General features: G+C 35.3%; 2 protein-coding genes across 10 annotated transcripts; both read left to right on the top strand.

Annotated features, from left to right (window-relative positions):
- Nucleotides 1-417: 417 nt before the first annotated feature.
- On the top strand, nucleotides 418-19,701 carry LOC127811047 (uncharacterized). 9 transcript variants are annotated; one of them, XM_052350760.1, is made up of 17 exons: nucleotides 418-686; nucleotides 817-1,891; nucleotides 4,654-4,740; nucleotides 6,894-7,192; nucleotides 7,761-7,789; nucleotides 9,468-9,880; nucleotides 10,129-10,190; nucleotides 10,392-10,458; nucleotides 11,088-11,172; nucleotides 13,269-13,838; nucleotides 14,011-14,145; nucleotides 14,484-14,542; nucleotides 16,015-16,087; nucleotides 17,339-17,417; nucleotides 17,498-17,574; nucleotides 19,038-19,198; nucleotides 19,306-19,701. In XM_052350760.1, exons 10-16 carry the CDS (start codon nucleotides 13,785-13,787, stop codon nucleotides 19,173-19,175), a joined length of 615 nt encoding a protein of 204 aa, XP_052206720.1. In that variant the 5' UTR covers nucleotides 418-686; nucleotides 817-1,891; nucleotides 4,654-4,740; nucleotides 6,894-7,192; nucleotides 7,761-7,789; nucleotides 9,468-9,880; nucleotides 10,129-10,190; nucleotides 10,392-10,458; nucleotides 11,088-11,172; nucleotides 13,269-13,784; the 3' UTR covers nucleotides 19,176-19,198; nucleotides 19,306-19,701. The 9 variants fall into 9 exon arrangements, with proteins under 9 accessions (XP_052206720.1, XP_052206716.1, XP_052206717.1 ...); XM_052350756.1 differs by having other exon boundaries at nucleotides 7,761-7,880; XM_052350757.1 differs by having other exon boundaries at nucleotides 7,761-7,880; nucleotides 9,447-9,593.
- LOC127811231 (uncharacterized) lies at nucleotides 6,887-10,401 on the top strand. The gene is made up of 6 exons (XM_052350939.1): nucleotides 6,887-7,181; nucleotides 7,462-7,611; nucleotides 7,761-7,880; nucleotides 9,447-9,625; nucleotides 10,129-10,190; nucleotides 10,392-10,401. The coding sequence occupies exons 1-6, from the start codon at nucleotides 6,887-6,889 to the stop codon at nucleotides 10,399-10,401; spliced, it is 816 nt and encodes a 271-aa protein (XP_052206899.1).
- Nucleotides 19,702-19,962: the final 261 nt, after the last annotated feature.

Below are 19,962 nucleotides of genomic sequence, written 5' to 3'. Positions count from 1 at the left end.
TTTTTACTTGTCAATATTTATGGGAGGTTTTGAAATATGTCAATGAGCAGACTTCTTTCAATTAACTTTTGCAAAGACTCGCTTGAGCAGGTTCTAGATGGTATCCTGGATCAATTTAAAGGGATTTGTTATAGGCTTATTCTTGATGTTTCTCTAGATTTATTTGGATGAGAAGGAGTGGTTGAATCTTTAACAACCAATCTCTGTATGTAGACTATTTTGTCCAATCAAATTCATTTTCAGAAGTCAAATTTTTGCTTCCCAATTTGAATTTGTATATTTTGGTTACTTAAAATTAAATAAGATCAACAAATAATTTGACTATTACAATTAAAAATGTATGTCTCATTATAAATAAAAAGGGTAATTTTGAGAACTAAGTCATTTTGAAAGTATCAAGCGAAATTGCGATGGAAACGAGGGGCACCTGCAGAAATAAGACCAAAACATGCTAAATCAAATCTGATCTTGGAGGCAACTGGACTGGCGAGAGAGAGAGAGAGAGAGAGGGAGATGTCAAAAGTAGAGACTAGGCATGAGGGGAGAGGGGCAGCTGGCTGCTGATGGATGCTGTTCTGTCATCTTTCGGGTGAAGCACCGCACCGCACCAGGCCTTATTTTCCTTATCCAGGCTGTCTATCTCTATTCTATCAGATCAAATGTATCCGAAGAAATCCTCATTTTGGGTATGAATTCGATGTCCTTCCCCTTTCTTCAATCTCTCTCTAGTTCAACCTTTCACTTCTCTCTGAAGCTTTCATAAATTGTTCCTTCTTTTTCTCGGAAAAATCTTGGCGATGGAAAATCAAATTACAGGATGAGGCAAAGCAATGCAAGCATCTCAAGAAATCTCCAATTCTCCTCCAGATGATGATGCTCCCCAAATCTCTCTCTCTCTCTCTCTATATATATATATATATCTATCTATCTATCTGTCTGTCTATACAATGCATTTGTTCGTATGCAGAAACTGTCTCTGTGTAGTATTTATTTCATTTACATCCGAATATTCTCTATATGGTGTTCCAACTTCATAGATAATATTATACTTCTAAGTTGCTTAGGATTTACAGGTGTTCTTACCTTCCGTTACAAATGAGACTACGCTTGAGTGACTAGTTGTGAAGTAGCCGAATTTTGTCCATTTTAAGTTTCTTGCTTCTCTTTTTCAATTATTCAAGCATTTCTTTCCAGAGTATTTAATTCGATTGTATGTGGAGTATTTCCATGTGAAGTTCATTATTTTCCAAGTGATTTATGCATAGCAGCATTGGAATGAAACAGTGGTTCTCACAGATTCTGTAGTAAGACATCCTTTCCTGGAAGAGCCAATTTTGTAGAAATGCAATTATATCTTTGTATAATTTATTACCATTTTATTGCACAGTACTTATTTATTTACTTGAGGATTCTTTTTCAAGTGAACGACAGGGCAAATCCTTTCAATTTGACATCTTTTACTGAACAAATTATAAGATTAAACTCTTGAAAGACGTATCCCTATTTGATACCCAAAACGACATGGCTTATGACTGCCTGTTCACTCCTGAAATGTTAAATGGTTAATCAAGTTGAACTTGGAGTGAGCATTCTGGGATTTAGACCACTAGTGTAATATGTTTGGCATAAAATTTCCTAGTTCCGGATGGCCTGGATGAGCTTCCTACTGATATGTATGCCATCTTATCTTATTAGAACATCTTCATTGTAACATCTTATTAGGACTCTGGCAGGCTTGATGTTCATTACACAGATTAAATCCTGCTGACTTGTGGCAGGTTCGATGTTCTATTCTGTTAACTCACTGGATTTACCTTTTCTACCTCAACAGAGTTATGCTGAAGACCTCACAATGTGCCTGTTGCATCTATTTGCTAGTATCAAAAACCTTGTACGTGTTTCTCTCTTGCCAACTTTTTCCCACTTGAATGTTTCTTAGATTTATGACACCTCTTAGCCCAAATTTTGTCTAGTTTAGTCATAATAGTACATGAGATATCGAACCAAAGAATATGTTATGGTCTACTGCAAGGTGTGAAACTTGTCCCACATTGAAAGTTTAGATTCTTGGTGTAGGGATTTATAATTTCTTGGGCACTCTCCCATTGACAGCTGGCTTTTGAGGGTGAGTTCTACCTTGAGAGTTGTAACAATGGTATCAGAATTGACCCCATGTCTTCTAGCTGCAATTGTGCGGTGACGGAGGTGACGTTGGCATTGCAGTGTTTGTCTGGGACTAGCCGTGGCTAGTGCATAACCTGCCGTCGTGGGCGCGGGAGATTGTAGAATGTGCAAGTATGTTATGGTCCACTGGGGTAGGACTTGTCCCACATTAGAAGTTTAGGCTCTTGATGTGGGGTTTGTAACCTTTTGGGCACCATTTATTTGACAGCTAGCTTTTGGGGATGAGTTCTACCTAAAGGATTGTAACAAAGGTAACGCTGGCATTGCAATGTTCATCCGAGACTAATTGTGGATAGTGCAGGGGCGGATGTAGGGGGGGCTGGCACGGATCCCAACTAAACAATAAAATATATATATACTAAATAGTAATATATATATATATAAATATATAAAAGCCCAGGTACAGCTTAGCCCCAAACCTCCCTCTGCATCCGCCCCTGGGCTAGTGCACAGCCTTGCCGTTGTGGGCGTCAGATTGCGAAGTGTAGTGGTATGTTATGGTCCATTACAAGGTACGAGACTTGTCTCACATCAAAAGTTTAGACTCTTGGTGTAGGATTTATAATCTCTTGGCCACCTTCCCCTTAACAGTTAGCTTTTGAAGGGTGAGTTCTACTGTAAGGATTATTATTAACTCTTTTGAATGCATATAAAAAATTATAGATATACCACCAATATTAATATATAACCATTATAAGTAAATAAAAATATTTCTTTCTCCTCAAAATTAACTTTATGCAGGGCTAGAGTTTCCAATAGCATGGAACTCTCCAACTAAAGTGTCGAATATAAAGCTAGTTGCTCTTTGACCTTGCAAAAGTCGAAAGAACACTGATATTTAGTCTTAGACTTGGACCGGATAGGCCTGAGGTTTCAGTTTTTTGGACTAAACTGTTAGTGTTTTTTTGGGTTTTGAGATGTCATCGAGTCCCAATTTGAATTGTATTTTGTACTTTAACTACAATGTTTAAGTTTTTAAAAACTCTAGCTACGCATAAAGCTAATTTTGAGGAGATAGAAAGGTTTCTATTTTCTCTTATTGAGTATGCATTGATGCTGGTAGTGTATGTACAATTTTGTATACACATTCAAAAGAGTTAATGATAATAACACTAAATTTTCTATCAGTTGCTTGTTAGTCTCTCTGCTTGTGTATATTCAACTCATGCATGCAACAACCACCACGAGTTCAACATTACTAGCCATCAAAACCCCATGCCCATGGTTAGATATTGCTCATCAAAACAGTGGTCAGGTTTGCTCACAAAGGTGTACCAAATGCTAGAGGCTTTTCGTTTTGTCTGAATAAAATAATATTATATTTTTACATAGATTTCATTTATCTTACTTTTTAAAGTATGCAGCAGAATTAGAAATAAAAAATATTGACAGAGGAACAAACTTAACCAATAAAAATGAATAGCAAAAGAATTATTTAAATTGTACTATGTAATAAAAAAGAATGCAATTTTCGTATCAAATTGTAATGAATTGTTTTGCAGTATAGAATTAAAATGTCTCAGACTTTTCAATAAAACTTGATAGGTTTTACAATTTTAATATGATAATTCAAATGGTTAAAATTTTTGTGAACCCTAATCTTGTTTTAATTCGATATTATTTTAAATTTCTAATTCAAATTGGCTTTCATTATATATTTTCTCTTCTCATATTTTGACTTCTTTTTTATTGAAAAAGGTTTAAAAATTTATCAACAATTAAAAGAAACAAAAAAATTGACAATGAGAGTCAAATTTATATCAACAGTTTGAACAGCCAAACAATTAATGAAGCATAAATAATTATTTACAAATATTAAATTTATTTTATTTAAATTGACCTTTATGCTTTTTTTTTTTTATAAGCAAAATAAACTATACAAAAGTTTTTTATAATAGAAAAAATATGGACCTTGTATATTTAAAAAGTTTTTTTAATTAACCTTTGTATGTTTAGCTCAGAAAATATTCCAACTAAGATATGTGGACTTCATTTACGTAATTTTGTCCAATTAAGACATGTCGTATCTTACTGTAACAGAGAAGGGTAATTTTGAGAAACACGTCGTTCAACAAGTATTAAGTGAAATTGGGTTGGAAATGAGGGGCGCCTGTGCAATTAAGTCTAAAACAAACGAAATCAAAACCGCCCATGGAGGCAACTGAACTGGCGCGCGCGCGCGAGATAGAGAGAGAGAGAGAAGCAGCTGGCTGCTTCTGCTGATGAATGCTGTTCTGTCGTCTTCCGGGAGGGAGAGAAAGCACCGCCAGGCCGTAGTTTTCCAATAAACCCACCCACTGCTTCTCTCTCTCTTCGATCATATGTATCCCTTTTGGGTGTGAATCGAATGCCATTTCTTCGTTGCTCCCCTCCCCGACTGCTTCAATCTCGCCCAACTTCATCCTTTATTTCACTTCTCCAATTCTCTCATAATTGCTCTTTCGTTTTCTCGGAAAATCTCGACGACAGGAAAACCCAGTTATAAGAAGACGCAAAACAACATTGCAAGCATCTCACGAAATCTCCATTTCTCCTCCGGAAGTTGATGGTCCCCAGGTCTCTCTCTCTCTCCCTTCTAAAATTATAACTACTTTGCTGCGTGAGAGGGTTTATAATTTTCAAAATTAAGTTCATAATTTCGTGAAAAATGTTTCTAATTCCTTGCACATATATTACTAACTTCTTGATTGTACAACCAACATTGCCGATAAATAAATTTCTGAGTGTTCCTTTTCTATTTTTATTGTTTTTTTAATACAAATAATGAATGTTATGCAAGTAATGAAATGGTTATAATTTATCAAAACAATGGATAGATTTAGATACTTATTGACACCGTGAGATAGCTATTGGAGGTAATATTATGTGTGTGGTGTTTTGACGAAGAAAAAGGATAATGAATTAATGAATTGAAGGAAGGAGAATAGTTTAGGTATAGTTGAGAAGAACCTGTCATATGGGCTGAGGCTCCAGAATATATAACCCAAGGACATGGATCTAATGAAGTAGAAACATTAAGAGCTGTAACAGAATTAGGGACTGTAACAGGTTTACCTGTTTGAGCATAATGAGAGGAAAGTATTCAGGAAGAGCATGATGAAGCAGATGGTTTCAACCTAACCTTTGCCATCAACTGCTGTAAAAACATCAACTATTCCTTTGATAGATTGGTAGCGCCAATTTTAACCCTTGATTCATTTTCCGCTAATGCAATCTCTGACATGTGTGCTTGAGGCCAGCTTTCACTTTTCTTCCCTCGTCCTCTGGTGGGTCAACCATGAAGAGACCAACATGTCTGTTTGGTATGTCTTGGCTTTCCACAATATTCACAACGAAGCAAGTCTTTTTTGGCGATCCCTTGGCTTGAAGTTCCTCTGTCAAATGAGGACTTTACTGCCATGGCTGACCTATTGTTTGTTGTGGGTTGGAGCATGACATTCCTCCTACTCTCTTCTTGTTGGACATATGAGTATTTCTGTTTAAGAGTTGGGAATGGATCTTGACCAAGGACTTGGACTCTTACTTGATCAAACTCAACATTGAGTCTAGCAAGGAAATAAAAAACGCTCTCTTTATCTATCATCTTCTAGATTTTAGTAGCATCCATAGGACATTCAGCTTGGAATTCCTGATAGTAATCTAGTTCTCGCCACAAACTGCTCAACTCTGCATAGTATTGAGCCACAGTCATTGTTTTGTCTCATGGACTTTCTTCCTAATCTCATAGATCTGAGCATCATTCCCAACTTTTGAGTAAGTTTGAGAAGCTGCACTCCAGATCTTCCATGCAGTATCGAGGAGTGAGCATCCTTTTGCGATACTTGACTGCATTGAATTTATCAGCCAAGACATCACAAGGGAGTTCTCAATCTCCCATTGCTGAGCACTTAGATCTCCAGAAATAGGTTTCTTCTCTTTTACTCTGGTGATATAATCCTTCAATCCCGGTGCCTTGATGAACAACTTGCATGAACAAGACCATGCCAGGTAGTTGCTTCCATCCAACTTCACAGGGCTTATTAGAAGGGAGGGATTATCTGCTGGCATAGTAGTTTTAACCCCTTCACTGGTTTCTGCACTGCCTGTTACACTAGAGGATCTGTCTTCTTCTTGCGACATTCTGTCCGGAGAACGACCCTAATAGTTCTAACCTAACCTAGCTCTGACTACTAGAATGGAAGGTACAAAATAGAAAACATAAAAAAAGGAAACAATACAAAAGTAAATTACAGAATTTACAAAATAACAGAAAGCTGTCTCCCTTGACTATTGCCTAAGAATTATCTGTCATAATTGGCTGTCATTCCAGTCAACCATCCTATATTTAGCTCATAATATCCTTTCCATAATTACTTCCAACAATTTTTGGATAATTTATTACCTTATTATTGTATAATACTTATTTATTAACTTGAAGATTCTTTTTCAAGTGAACGACAGGGGAAATCTTTTCAAATTGGCATCTTTTACTAAACAAAGTATAAGGTTTAACTCTTTAAAGAAGTCTCCCTATTTGATACCCTAAACGACATGGCTTATGACTACCTATTCACTCCAGAAATGTTAAATGGTTAATCAAGTTGAACTTGGAATGAGCATTCTGGGCTTTAGACCACTAGTGTAATATGTTCAGCATAAAATTTCCTAGTTTTCAATGGCCTGGATGAGCTTCTAAACTTATTTGGTTTGATATGTTCGTTGCATGCAAGGTGATCTTGAAACTGGGATTCGCATGGGAGTTGTAAATTCAGGAACAAGTTGCTCAGATCTCTCTCTTCAAATAACTCCTAGACCCATAGGTTTAGGAAGTAGCCTCAGTGGAAAAGGCTTATTGCAGTCTCAGGATGCTATGAATGGTGGTACTTCATCCAAGGGCTTTCTTCAGACTTTAAGCTTGATGAAGAAGTTCATGGAATGTGATGGTGAAAGAAGCCCTCTCCCAAATTCAGAGCCTGCACCAAACCTGCCTCCTCCTGTTTCCAGATCTGTTTCAGGAAGTACATCACGTGTACGTTGATCTTCTCATCCCTTGGTTTGAAATGTTGAAATATTTTATGCACTTTGGTGGCAAAGGGATGACACAGATGTTGATTGGAGAAAAGTATTTTAGAAAACTGCCCTGCATTTTTGTTTGGGCCACAAGTTAACTGGTAAAACTTTAAGAAAAATAAATATTATCTTAATACTCCAAATCGAATGAAAGGATCAAATCTGAATTGTGTTGTTATATGCTTTATGGGTGCAATGCTGGTTATATGACATTCTGCTGTGGATAAGTGCTTGACTTTTTGCATGAATTCGTCGAATTATACGTCATGTCTCGATGGCAGAAGCCATCACCTGTAGTTATGGCTACTGAATTGCTGTGTAGATTGCTTGTTGAGAACTCCCTGTTTTGTGATAAAAAGCACCTCCTTCTCAACTATGGTAGCCATTGTATTAATTTTTCTTATTCACTGCCTTACTATAGTACATCACAAATCTCAGCTTTAAATGCACTGTTTTTGTTATTTTTTCTTCTATAAGTAGTCTGTGGCCTTCACATATTGTAATTTGACTGATTGTTGCTCTTGCAGAGAGGGTCAGTTCAAGCTCTGGTTTCAAGGTCTCTTTCTGTTCCTGGGCGAAATTATGTTATTGTGAGATCATTTCTTTTGCTACCCATGAAGATAATGGCCAAACTGATACTTCTGATGGTATGTAGATGCAAATATTGTTGTAAAATAACACCGGATTAGAGCAGGGTCGCAGTTAATAATTTAAAAAAAATAATAATAGTGAAGAAAGTTGGACATACAGATTTTATATAGAAAACTCCTAAACAAATTAGGGTAAAAACCACAGGCAAGGACAGAAGAATTCACTATGAAAAATAGTAGGAGTTAAACTTTCTCCCTAAACAATTTAGAATCTAAGGGATTTAAATTAAGTAGAAAGAAAACAAAATATATGGAATGTAAATTTAATAAGAATGTAAGAGTGGAGGATGTTATAATAAAATTGGAAGACCAAATCTTACAAAGAAAAGACCATTTTCGATATTTGGGATCAGTGATTCAAAAAGATGGAGAAATTCACGAGGATGTCACACATAGAATTAAGACAGGTTGGCTAAAATGGAGAAATGTATCGGGGGTGTTATGTGATGGTAAAATCCCATTAAAACTGAAAAGAAAATTCTATAGAACAACTATAAGACCAGTCTTGTTGTATGGCTTAGAATGTTGGGCAGTCAAATACCAGCATGAGCAACAGACGAGCGTAGCGAAGATGAGAATGTTGAGATGGATGTGCGACCATACAATAAAAGATAAAATTAGAAATGAAGTTATTCGTAATAAGGTAGGAGTAGTGCCAATCGAGGAGAAGGTGAGAGAGACTAGACTAAGATGGTTTGATTATGTGAGAAGGAGGCCAAGAGACGCTCCTATGAGGAGAGTTGATGAAATGGAACAATTAGTCAAAAAAATAGGTAGAGGCGGACCCAAGAAGATTTTGAGAGAGACATTAAAGTTTGATATGAAGTGTATGGAGCTAAATGAAGATATGACAAAAGACAGAAATATATGGAAGTCTAGAATTCATGTAGCCAACCTCACATAGTGGGATAAAGGCTATATATATTGTTGTTGTAAAAATAATAATCTCTCTTGAAAATAGGAGAAAACATTCTTTAATTTTCTCCCTACAAATGGATTGGATACTTGGGATTGTTAACAAATGAGTTGGGGGCCTATTTATAAGCCTCCCTTACGTGTTAAAAATGCGTTGGGACCGCATGTCTGCCCTTTATTAAATTTCGCTGCTGGAGTCCTCAATTTGGATTTGGCTGTTGCAAAAGTCAATATTGCGGGTACTATTTGAAATTAAACATTGTGGTTGCTGCTTCCAATTCTTCCTCTGTCTTCTTTCAAACTTTTCAAAAGAAATGCTGCACTTCCTTTTTAACTTTCTTCTTTCCTTTTTCACACATCTCAGCGCAACAAATATGCCATGTCATTTTAATTGCTTGTTCCTCTTGCATTATAGAACTTCTAAGGCTAAGCCCTTTGACCATGACATTATTTGTTTGAGGTTTACCTCTTTGGGTTTGGTTATGAGATTTTGGAACAATATTCAATAGAAATATGAGTGACGGATTACAATTTTGAATTGGGTAGGGTTACCGATTTCATATATCGGTTTGGGGGAGACCTGGTCATCATTGAGCATTAAAATAATCTATTTAATTGTTTTAATCACTATGTCTCTTATTTTTCCAGCTTTACTTCTTTGGAAATCAGATGAAGTAACTCCTGTTCTGTTGGAGGAGAATGATGAGGAGATTCCTGAAGAGGAAGCAATATGCGAGATTTGTCATGGGGCATGTGATGAAGGAAATACACCCAAGACGGAATGCAGTTGCAAAGGTGCCCTTAGAGTTATTTGCGAAGAATATGCTGTAAAGTGGTTTAGGATGAGAGCAAATAAGCAATGTGATGTTTGAGGGAAAGAAGTCTTCAACTTACCAGTAATATTGCTTCGAGCACCTACTTCCTTGCAAAGAAACAATATGTTGGACCATAATCAACAAGATATGAATTCAGAAAGCATGGGGTGATAAAAGTAAAGTGCAAAGTTTCACCTGGTGCCATAAAGCATGAATTGTGCCATTCTGATGATTTATTTGCTGACAGTCCTGTTTCATATTGATGCAGTTAAGTCAGTTCTGCAAATGAATTGCTATATGTAGATTGCTTGTTGAGAAGTCTGTGTTTTGTGATAAAAAAGCACTTTCTTCTTAACTATGGTAGCCAATGTATTAATTTTTCTTATTCACTGCCTTACTACAGTATGTTGCTAATCTCAGCTTTAAATTGCCTCCCTTTTGAAGTTTTTTTTTTTTTTTTGGTATGAATCTATGGCCTTCGTGTATTGTAATTTGATTTGTTGCTGTTCTTGCAGACACAGTCAGTTCAAGCTCCAGAATCGAGGTTTCTCTCTAATGATCATTCAGAAATAATCAGGTGAGTAGAAGTTGGGTGCAAATTTTCACCTGGTGTCATAAAAGCACAAATGGTGCTGTTCTGATGAATGATGATTTACTTCAAATTTTCACCTAGTATCATAAAAGCACGAACTTAATCTATGATAAAGTGGTATAACAATATATGATCAAGTTTTTAAAGATATTTATGCATGTTATTTACTGCCGTGTCTTCTTGCAGGACTTTGTGACACTCGAGCTGATTAGCTCATTTCGCTGTTTCTTCTTTCTTGAGTTCCTACTGATATGTATGCCATCTCATCTTATTAGAACATCTTCATTGTAAATTTGGTTAGACACTTCTCCTTCGACACCAAGAAAAAGAAATATATTCCTGAATTAAGGTTACTGGCTAGGACTGTGGCAGGTTCAATATTCATTAAGACAGATTAAATCCTGATGACTTGAGGCATAGCATGCATGAGTTGTTATCTATTCTGTTAACTCACTAGATTTACCTTTTCTACCTCAACAGAGTTATGTCGAAGACCTCACAATGTACCTGTTGCATCTGTTTGCCAGTGTCAAAAACCTTGTACCTGTTTCTCTCTTGCCAACTCTTTCCCACTTGAATATTTCTTAGATTCGTGGCACCTGTCAGCCCAAATCTTGTCTAATTTAGTCATAAAAGCCTCTGAAATCTAGTACATAAGAGGCCGAACCAAAGAACATTAGAGTGGTCAAATTCTGAGTGACCTTGGACCCAAGCAAGTAAAGATTGCGTGCCTTTAAATACCCCCAATGAGTAGAAAAGGAAGATGGTTGGTCCCCATCCCATACCCGACGCTTTTATTACATTTTTATGCATTAAACGTGAATGCCTTTCTGTTTTCTAAGTGGTATGACTTGCTTGATCATAATTTTGTTTACTATGCAGTGATCAAGTATGTAAGCACATATGCGACTCTTCAATTTGCACTTGTGCCTCGTGGCTGTGATTCTTTTCCTCTTGCATTCCTTCGGTGAGTCATACTTCTAACAATTGTTAGATTTGATATCATATGTTTTGTCTCGTTAGTTTTTATTTCCACCCCTATATTCTGTCATAAAATAAAGTTAATTTCCCTCATAGTTTAATTTGCTCGTAACAGGGTTCGAGTTTTTGAAAATTTGAACTCTCTAGCCAAAGTACCAAATGTAAAGCAAGTTGAGGATTGTTGACATTGCAAAACCTTGAAGAACGCTGAGAATTGGTCCGAGAATTATCATTAACTCTTTTGAATGCATATGAAAATTATAGATACAGCACCAGCATCAGTATATAATCAGTATGAGTAAATAAAAATCTTTCTTTCTTCTCAAAATTAGCTTTATGCAGGCCTAGAGTTTTCAAAAGTATGGAACTTTCCAACCAAAGTATCAAATATAAAGCTAGTTGAGGCCATTTGACATTGCAAAAGCCAGAAGAACACTGATAATTGGTTTTAGACTTGGACTGGATCTGCCTAAGGTTTCAATCCAAGTTCTCAAACGAACTATCAGTGTGCTTTTGGGTTTTGAGATGTCAATGATTTCCAACTCGTGTTGTATTTCGTACTTCAACTACAAAGTTCATGTTTTTGAAAACTCTAGTCGTGCATACAGCTGATTTTTGAGGAGAAAGAAAGATTTCTATTTTTTCATACTGTTTCTGCATTGATGTTGGTGGTTTATGTACAATTTTGCATATACATTCAAAAGAGTAAACGATAATAACTCCAAATTTTCTACCAGTTGCTTGTTAGCATATTGAACTTATGTTTGCAACAATCAGCATGAGTTCAACATTACTAGACATCAAAACCAGTGGTTAGATTTTGTTCATAGAACCATTGGTCAAGTTTGCTCCCGAAAGTGTACTAAATGCTAGGGGGCTCTTTATTTTGTGTGAATCAGATAATGTTATATTTATACACTCTTCGTCTTGTATGTTTACAGGATATTTTGAAATATGTAGATAGAATTAGAAATAGAAATAATAATAAATAATAGCTTAACCTAAATGGAAGATCTCAACTTTTATAGGAAGGCATTACAAATTTACAATTTATTACTAGATTAGAAAAAGAATGCATCACTTGTAATAAATTGTTTTGTAAGATAAAATGAAATATGGATAGGTTGTTACAATTTTAGTATGATAGTTCAAAAGGTTAAATTTTTTTTTAGTTCTTATCTTATTTTAATTAGATAATATTTTAAATTTCTAATTGTTCTTACCTTTCATTCTAATAGCATGATAACGTTTTCTATTGAGAAGGGCGTAAAAATTTATCAATAATTAAAAGGGAAAAATCTACATTAATATTTTGAATAACAAAATAATTAATAAAGTATAAATAACTATTTACAAATATTAAATTTATTTTATTTAAATTAACCTTTAAGTTCTTTTTGAGAAGCAAAAGAGAAAAATTTAAAACAATAATTTTTAATAATTGAGATACATAATTTTAACTTTTTTACACGTTAGGGATCAAATATTATATTTTTTAATTATTAAAAGAGCATAACAAATCAGTCAGTCTATTCAAATATTGTCAATTAGTTATCTACACGGCATCACTTACGAAAACATGCACATTCATATATGCGTTAAAATTTCATTACAGTCAAGACTTATAATAACAATTTTTAATGATTGAAATATTAAATCTTAATATTTTGTACTTTAAAGATTAAATATTATATTTTTTAATTATAGAAATGACGTTATATGTATTAAGTCAATAAAATAATTAAGTTTGTATTTAGAAATAAGTTAAGAAATGACTTTTTGTATTAGTTATTGGAAAGAGTTGTTGCGAATTCTAAATGATTTTCTAAATCAATTTGGTCGTAGATTTATTTTAGATGCTGTTTTTAAATTATTTGGATGAAATTGAATGGTTGAATATTTAGCAATCCATATTTGTACCACGAAATTTGTCCGATGAAATCATTTAAGTTAGTTAAGGATTTATTTTTTATATAATATTTAAGTATGTTTAGATCAGAAAATATCCCAATTAAGACATGTGGACGTTATTTCCTTAATTTTTGTCTTTTTTCTTATTGGATAAGTATCTTTTTGTAACAGAGAAGGGTAATTTTGAGAAACACGGCGTGCCAAAAGTATTAAGTGAAATTGGGTTGAAATTGAGGGGCGCCTGTGGAATTAAGTCTAAAACAAACTGAATCAAAACCGCCCATGGAGGCAACTGAACTGGCGCGCGCGCGCGCGAGAGAGAGAGAAGACGTCGAAAGTAGAGAGTAGGCATGACGAGAGAGAGAGAGAGAGGAAGGGAGAGAAAGGGGCAGCTGGCTGCTGCTGATGAATGCTGTTCTGTCGTCTTCCGGGAGAAGCACCGCTACGCACCGCCAAGCCGTAGTTTTCCAATAAACCCACCCACTGCTTCTCTCTCTTCGATCATATGTATCCCTTTTGGGTGTGAATCGAAGGCCATTTCTTCGTCGCTCCCCTCTCCGACTGCTTCAATCTTTCCCAACTTCATCCTTTATTTCACTTCTCCAATTCTCTCATAAATTGCTCTTTCGTTTTCTCGGAAAATCTCGACAACCGGAAAACCCAGTTGTAAGAAGACGCTAAACAACAATGCAAGCATCTCACGAAATCTCCATTTCTCCTCCGGAAGTTGATGCTCCCCAGGTCTCTCTCTTTCCCTTCTAAAATTATAACTACTTTGCTATGCAAAAGTTTTTATAATTTTCAAAATTGAGTTGATAATTTCGTGAAAAATGTTACTAATTCCTTGCATATATGTTACTAATTCTAAATGGTATTCAAACTTTTCTGGTTTGGAAATATTCGTTACATACAGGGTGATCTTGAAAGAACTCTTCTCCTAAATTCAGAGCTTGAGGAAGTCCTAGAAAATCCTGTTTTGGCACCTGTTGGGCCTGCATCAAACCTGTCCCCTTCTGCTTCCGCACCTGTTTCAGCAAGTACATCGAACGTACGTTGATCTTCTAATCACTTGGTTTGAAATGTGGAAATTATTTTATGCACTTTGGTGGCAAAGGGGCTCACATATATGCTTTCTGGCGTCAATGCTCATTATATGGCATTATGCGTGATTAAGTGCTTCACTTTCCCTTGAATTTTTGAAGTATGCCTGTTAAACAAAAGCAGCTTCTTCTAATCTATGGTAGCCAACGTATTAATTTTTCTTATTCGCTGTCCTACTACAGTACTGGTTAATCTCAGCTTTAATTGGGTTACAATTGGAGTTCTTTTTTTATAATTTGTCTGTCGCCTTCACATATTGTGATTTTTTTATTGCTGTTCTTGCAGACGGTGGTTCACGCTCTAGAATCAAGGTTTCTCTTTGCTGAGCGTATAGAAATATTGAGGTGAGTTAAAGTAAGGTGCAAAGTTTCACCTGGTGCCATAAAGCATGAATGATGATGTCTTGATGATTTATTTGCTGAACAATCCTGTTCTGTGAAAATCTAACATAATGCTGTAGCTAGTTTTTATTATCAACTATCTTAAGGTGCTGTCTTCGTTCATCAAAACTCAGCTGAACGATGCCTGCTTCAAGTCAACTTTGCACTCAAGCAAATCGCATCAGACTTATGTACTTATTTGCTGCCTTGGGGAAAGAAGTCTTTCAAAATCATTAATCAACTATGCTACTAACAAGAAGTACTGCTCATGGATTCTCATGTTTATACATGATTTTGAAGTAAATTTTGGTGGATACCACCAGTGTTGTTTAAAGTGCACTTAAGTGACCTTAAGTCCAACAAAGCACAAAGAGCAGTTCTGCTTTTTCTTGTCTAACAAAAGGGAAAATGAGTTAGTCCAGCTGAGGCACTAAAAGCAAGAACTTTTTTGTTAAGCGCATGCAAGGCAAAGTTGATCACTCCTTTTTTTGTGATTTTTTACTGTTTTACAGTGTGTGTGTGTGTGTGTGTATGACTGTATGAGAGAGAGAGAGAGAGAGAGAGAAAGAGTTGTTACTGTCTACTCTAGAACACCATAACTCAGCCATCTATTATATAGATATCTTGGAGTGCTGTAGAAGAGATTGATTAGGTATTTATTTGGTCATTTTTTGGGGCATGGGTTGTTGTTGCTAATATAATTAGGGTTGAAGAGTCTAGATTTAATATTAGAAGCAAAGGATGCAATGTGACAACTGGAACACGAACACCAACTTCTAGTTCACAGCTAGTTTTGGTTGATGATGTCAAATAGATGGCTGTGGTGAGGAACATGATGAAAACTACAACTCCAGTGATGAAGATTACTTTCTTAAAACTATGCTAAATCATTGAAAATGAATTAAAAGATCCTCTTTTGTTCACTTTTAGCATGAAGTTTTGTCTTGACAGTAATTATCTAGTATTGTAGTTGTAATTGTTATATTACTTTATTTTTTCTAGCATTTGCACTTTGTTTCAATTGAACGTGGGCTTGCGCTTCCCCCTTCACTCTTAAGCTCTAGAAGATCTTTGTGCTTGAGTGCACTATGCCTTTTGAACTCAGTGGATGTCACTTGTTCAAAAAGCTTAAATTGTTAGAGAAAGGTCAAACAATATATGTTTAGCTCTGTAGCACTGCCTCTCATGTGGAACGAAGTTTGTATGGAGGCATACTAAAGAACTTAAAGAACACCATGATACAGAACAAGCATTCTCCTCGAATATAAAAAAATGGACCGAACACATATAACATGACTAGAATCCAGGATTTACTGTAAGAAATAATCTAATACCTTATTAAGTCATCACTTGTCCTAGAAATTAATCCATGATAGAGTGATACAACAATATATACTGAGTTTTTTGAAGATATTTATGCATGTTGTTTTCTGCAGTGCGTTGGAGGAATTTGGAGCCCTCGTGCTGATTAGCTCATTCTGCTATTTCTTCTTCCTTGAACTGCCATTGGTATGCCATCTCATCTTAATAGAACATCTTCATTGTAACTTTGGTAAAACTTTCTCCTTCTCTCATCTGAAACGAAGAAAAAGAAATATGGTCTTGAATTAGGGTTACTGGATAGGTCTGTGGCAGGTTCGATCCGTGCAATTTTTCATTAGACAGATTCAATTCTGAATGACTTCAGGCTTGAAATGCCCTCTCTGTAAGCATAGTGCAAAGAGGAACTGATCTCAAGAGCAGAATTTTGGGTTCGCAATCCCCTCTAAACTGGAGAACAGGGAATGAAAAGAGGTTTTAGGGGGATTGTGGAAATAGGGCGCTTTTATTTTTTATGGTCAACTGAATCATCTCCATGCACCGTGATCATCAGTTTGAAGAAGAGCAATGTCATAACATGCATGACTTATTATCAATTGTGTTGTGTCATATAGCCTCTGATAGCTAGTACATAAATTGTCGAATAAAAAAGCAATGAGTTTACTGGTCAAATTCTAAGTCAAAAAGCTTTGCAGTCACTAGGGCAAATTTGTTACAAATATTCAATGCACGCGGGGTTTTTATGTGCTTTTTTTTCTTTTTTCTTTTTTTAATGACAAGGCCTGAGGGAGACTGAAGCAATCAGGAGGATGTTTCAGAGAGAACTTGAGTAGAATTCCAACAAGTTGATTGTCATTTTACCCCTCTACTAACCTATCTGCCAATTTCTAGGTGATGAGGAGGAGTTCTTCCCACAATAAAGCCAAACACTGGTTACTACAACATCCTGTAAAATCTGACATTGGAGATGGTTCTAGAATGTTTGGTTGCAGAGCTGCAGGGATCAAACCTGTGGCAAGCTTCTAGTTTCTGGCCACCAAATCACAAGACCCTAGTAGCCCGAATGAGAGGGAATACTTGAAAGCCCACTGTATTCTATGTGCCTAAGTAACTTTGTCTGCTTGTTTGCTCAGTCAAGGGAGGGTCTCCCTTGATCAATAGGATGTGAATGCCAAGGATTTGGATTTGAATTAGTGGGTTAAGATTCATTGACCTTGGGGACTCTAGCGAGTGGGTCAAGGTTACCCCCAAACAATTGGATCAAGGTCGAGTGACCTTGTACTAAATCAAGTGGACACCTACAAAAAGAATGTGCTTTTTAATACCAATAATGAGTAGAGAAGGAAGATGGCTGGTCTCATACCCAACACTTTTATTCCATTTTTTATATATTAAAATTCAGCAGAGTTGTTTTCTATTTTATGCCCTCCTGTTTTCTAGGTTGACGAGATGCGAATTGAAATGTTGTTGGTTGCTGTTATCTTGGGCATTTTGTCATCTACACTTGCACTCCTATTTGGTACAGTCAATTCTCCACAAAATTCACTTTTTGTATTTTAAGTCGTATGACTGCTTGATCATAACTTGTTTAATATGCAGCGATGAGGTTCATGTGGATATATGTGGCTCTTGAATTTGCACTTGTGGCTGTGATTCTTTTTGTCTTTCATTCCATGGTGAGTCATACTTCTAGCAATCATTAAATTGATATCATATGATTTGTTTCATTGCTTGTCACTAATGTGCATACCCCTCTTTCCCCCAACCTAAAAATAATGGAAACCTGAAGGAGAGAAGAAGAAGAAAAGAAATGGAAACATGTTTATCTACACCTTAATTCTATTCTTGTAAAACAAGAAGAAGAAGAAAACTGTTTTTCATATTGATGTGGAACAGCCAGAAAATTGAGAAATACTGAAAAAAGAAAGAGAAGAGATTAGGGGAAGAAGAGAAGAAGATTTCTCTATTCAATTTAATAGACTTAGTTTCTGAATGCATTGTGAGCCTATTTATCTGTAAAAATCCTATTCTAACTAAAATATAATTAACCTGGCTTCAATTATATCACGAATCTAAATAAAAGTTAAAATCTAAAATCTAAATAAAATAAGTAATTAACTACCCCTTCATAATTACCCTAGCTATAATTAATTTTATCCTACAAAATAAAAAAAATCATAAAAATGTAAAATCTAATTTTCAAAGTTCTAAATAACACTTGAAATCCTAATATCCAACATTGAAATTTAATAATTTAAATTTCTCATCACCCATCCTACGTACTAATCAAGTCTTACCATAGGAATTAGAGTTTTTTTAAATAATGTTATTTTAAAAAAAAATATGACTGAAGCATTATTGAGCTGATACTAATTACCGAATACCAATGTAGTATTGGGAAGGCCAAATGCATGAACAAAATTGGCAGGTTTGTTTCCTGATAAAACAATAAACGCTCGTAGCAAATGCGTTTATTGTTTTATCAATGAATGCACTTGGGAGGTATGTCTTTTGATAAAATGGTAAACATGCTTGGTAAGCACGTTTATTAGTTTTCTCAACAAACACACTTGGCAAGCGCATTTTTTGATGAAAACAATAAACGCACTTAGTTTTCTCAACAAACACACTTGGCAAGTGCATTTTTTGATGAAAACAATAAACGCGCTTGCCAAGTGTGTATTATTTCCCATGCTTAGACAAAATTTTGAAGTTTGGTGACCAGTACTAGATTGGTAATTATTTTCTATCTAGTACTGTTGGGTAATCTTTTCTAAATAATTTTATTTTAAAAAACCCTAGGTGCTATGAGGGACTTCTTTTGGGCTAAGACAGAAATACAATGTAAAACAGTAGGGACGAGATGACTGAATTTTAGAAAGTGCAGAGCATGAGCGGGACTTGGAAAGATTAGATATTTCTTTATACTTAAAAAATATCATATATTAACATTTGATACATAGAAAATGGACAGATGCACACGAAAACTGGATAAAGTTAGAAATATATATTTGAATATCTTTATAGTCAAATTATTCCCTTTTACCAATTCTGTGAAAAAGCAATCCAAATATTCTGCTATGCTTTTTATTTTTATCCCTGTATTATGCCATAAAAAAAAGGATAATTTTCCTTGCAGCTTCATTTGAAGCCACTTTGGGTAACAATAGTGGGATCTTCGATTCTGGCTTTTGCAATTTCAATAAGCCTCAGCTCCATGTATATTCAACACCATCGCCGGACAATTGAAGCTTCTGAAATTTATAGCCCTGTCTAAGCTCATTTCGAGAAGAAAGAAAGGTTTTTATTTACTGATACTGGTTTAGTACTGATGCTGGTGGTGTATGTATAAATTTCCATGTAATTTTCTGCTAGATGTTTTATTAGCCTTTCTGCTTGTTTGTTAGCCACAGTGAGTTCAACAGTACCAGCCGTCAAAACTAGTGGCCAGATTCTGCTCATAAAACAATTGGTCAAGTGTGCTCATAATGGTGTCTTCGCTGCTCAACGCTACCTACTTTTGAGAGTCAGAGAATGTTGTATTTTTATGCAGTCTACCTTTTTACTTGTCAATATTTATGTGAGGTTTTGAAATATGTCAGGGAGCAGACGTCTTTCAATTAACTTTTGGAAAGTCACTTGAGCAGCTTCTAGATGATGTCCTAGATCAATTTGAAGGATTTTGTTATAGGCTTATTCCTGATGTTAGATTTAGTTGGATGAGAAGAAATGGCTAAATCTTTAACAACCAATCTCTGTATGGAGACTATTTTGTCCAATCAAATCCATTTTCACAGGTCAAATTTGCCTCAGGAGTGTGCAAGAAACTGATTGCTTCTTTGGCTATGTTTGAAATTATTGGTATTTTATTTGAGTATTTTGTTAGTTTGAACTAAGTCAAAGAATGTCCTAACTTAACGTGTTTAACTCAAACTATGCCCTTACTAAGGTCTTTGGATTTAAATTATATACTTTTATTTTTTTGGTTCTTAATTCTTAATTAAAAAAAAAAAAAAAAAAAACTTCTTTCCTTCCCAATTTGGATTTGTGTATTTTGGCTCTCT

The sequence above is a fragment of the Diospyros lotus genome, chromosome 10, assembly GCF_014633365.1.
Source record: "Diospyros lotus cultivar Yz01 chromosome 10, ASM1463336v1, whole genome shotgun sequence".
Lineage (NCBI taxonomy): Eukaryota > Viridiplantae > Streptophyta > Magnoliopsida > Ericales > Ebenaceae > Diospyros > Diospyros lotus.
This window is presented reverse-complemented; position numbering and strand designations above follow the sequence as displayed.

Excerpts from the sequence above, each read along its gene's own strand:
- LOC127811231 (XM_052350939.1), top strand. The coding sequence starts at position 6,887 with ATGCAAGGTGATCTTGAAACTGGGATTCGCATGGGAGTTGTAAATTCA. Across the intron at positions 7,182-7,461 it reads TTCCAGATCTGTTTCAGGAA|TGCTTGACTTTTTGCATGAA; the intron begins GTACATCACGTG and ends GCTGTGGATAAG. Across the intron at positions 7,881-9,446 it reads CCAAACTGATACTTCTGATG|CTTTACTTCTTTGGAAATCA; the intron begins GTATGTAGATGC and ends TTATTTTTCCAG.
- LOC127811047 (XM_052350761.1), top strand. The coding sequence starts at position 13,785 with ATGCAAGCATCTCACGAAATCTCCATTTCTCCTCCGGAAGTTGATGCT. Across the intron at positions 16,088-17,338 it reads TCTTCCTTGAACTGCCATTG|GTTGACGAGATGCGAATTGA; the intron begins GTATGCCATCTC and ends CCTGTTTTCTAG. Across the intron at positions 17,575-19,037 it reads TTTTTGTCTTTCATTCCATG|CTTCATTTGAAGCCACTTTG; the intron begins GTGAGTCATACT and ends TTTTCCTTGCAG.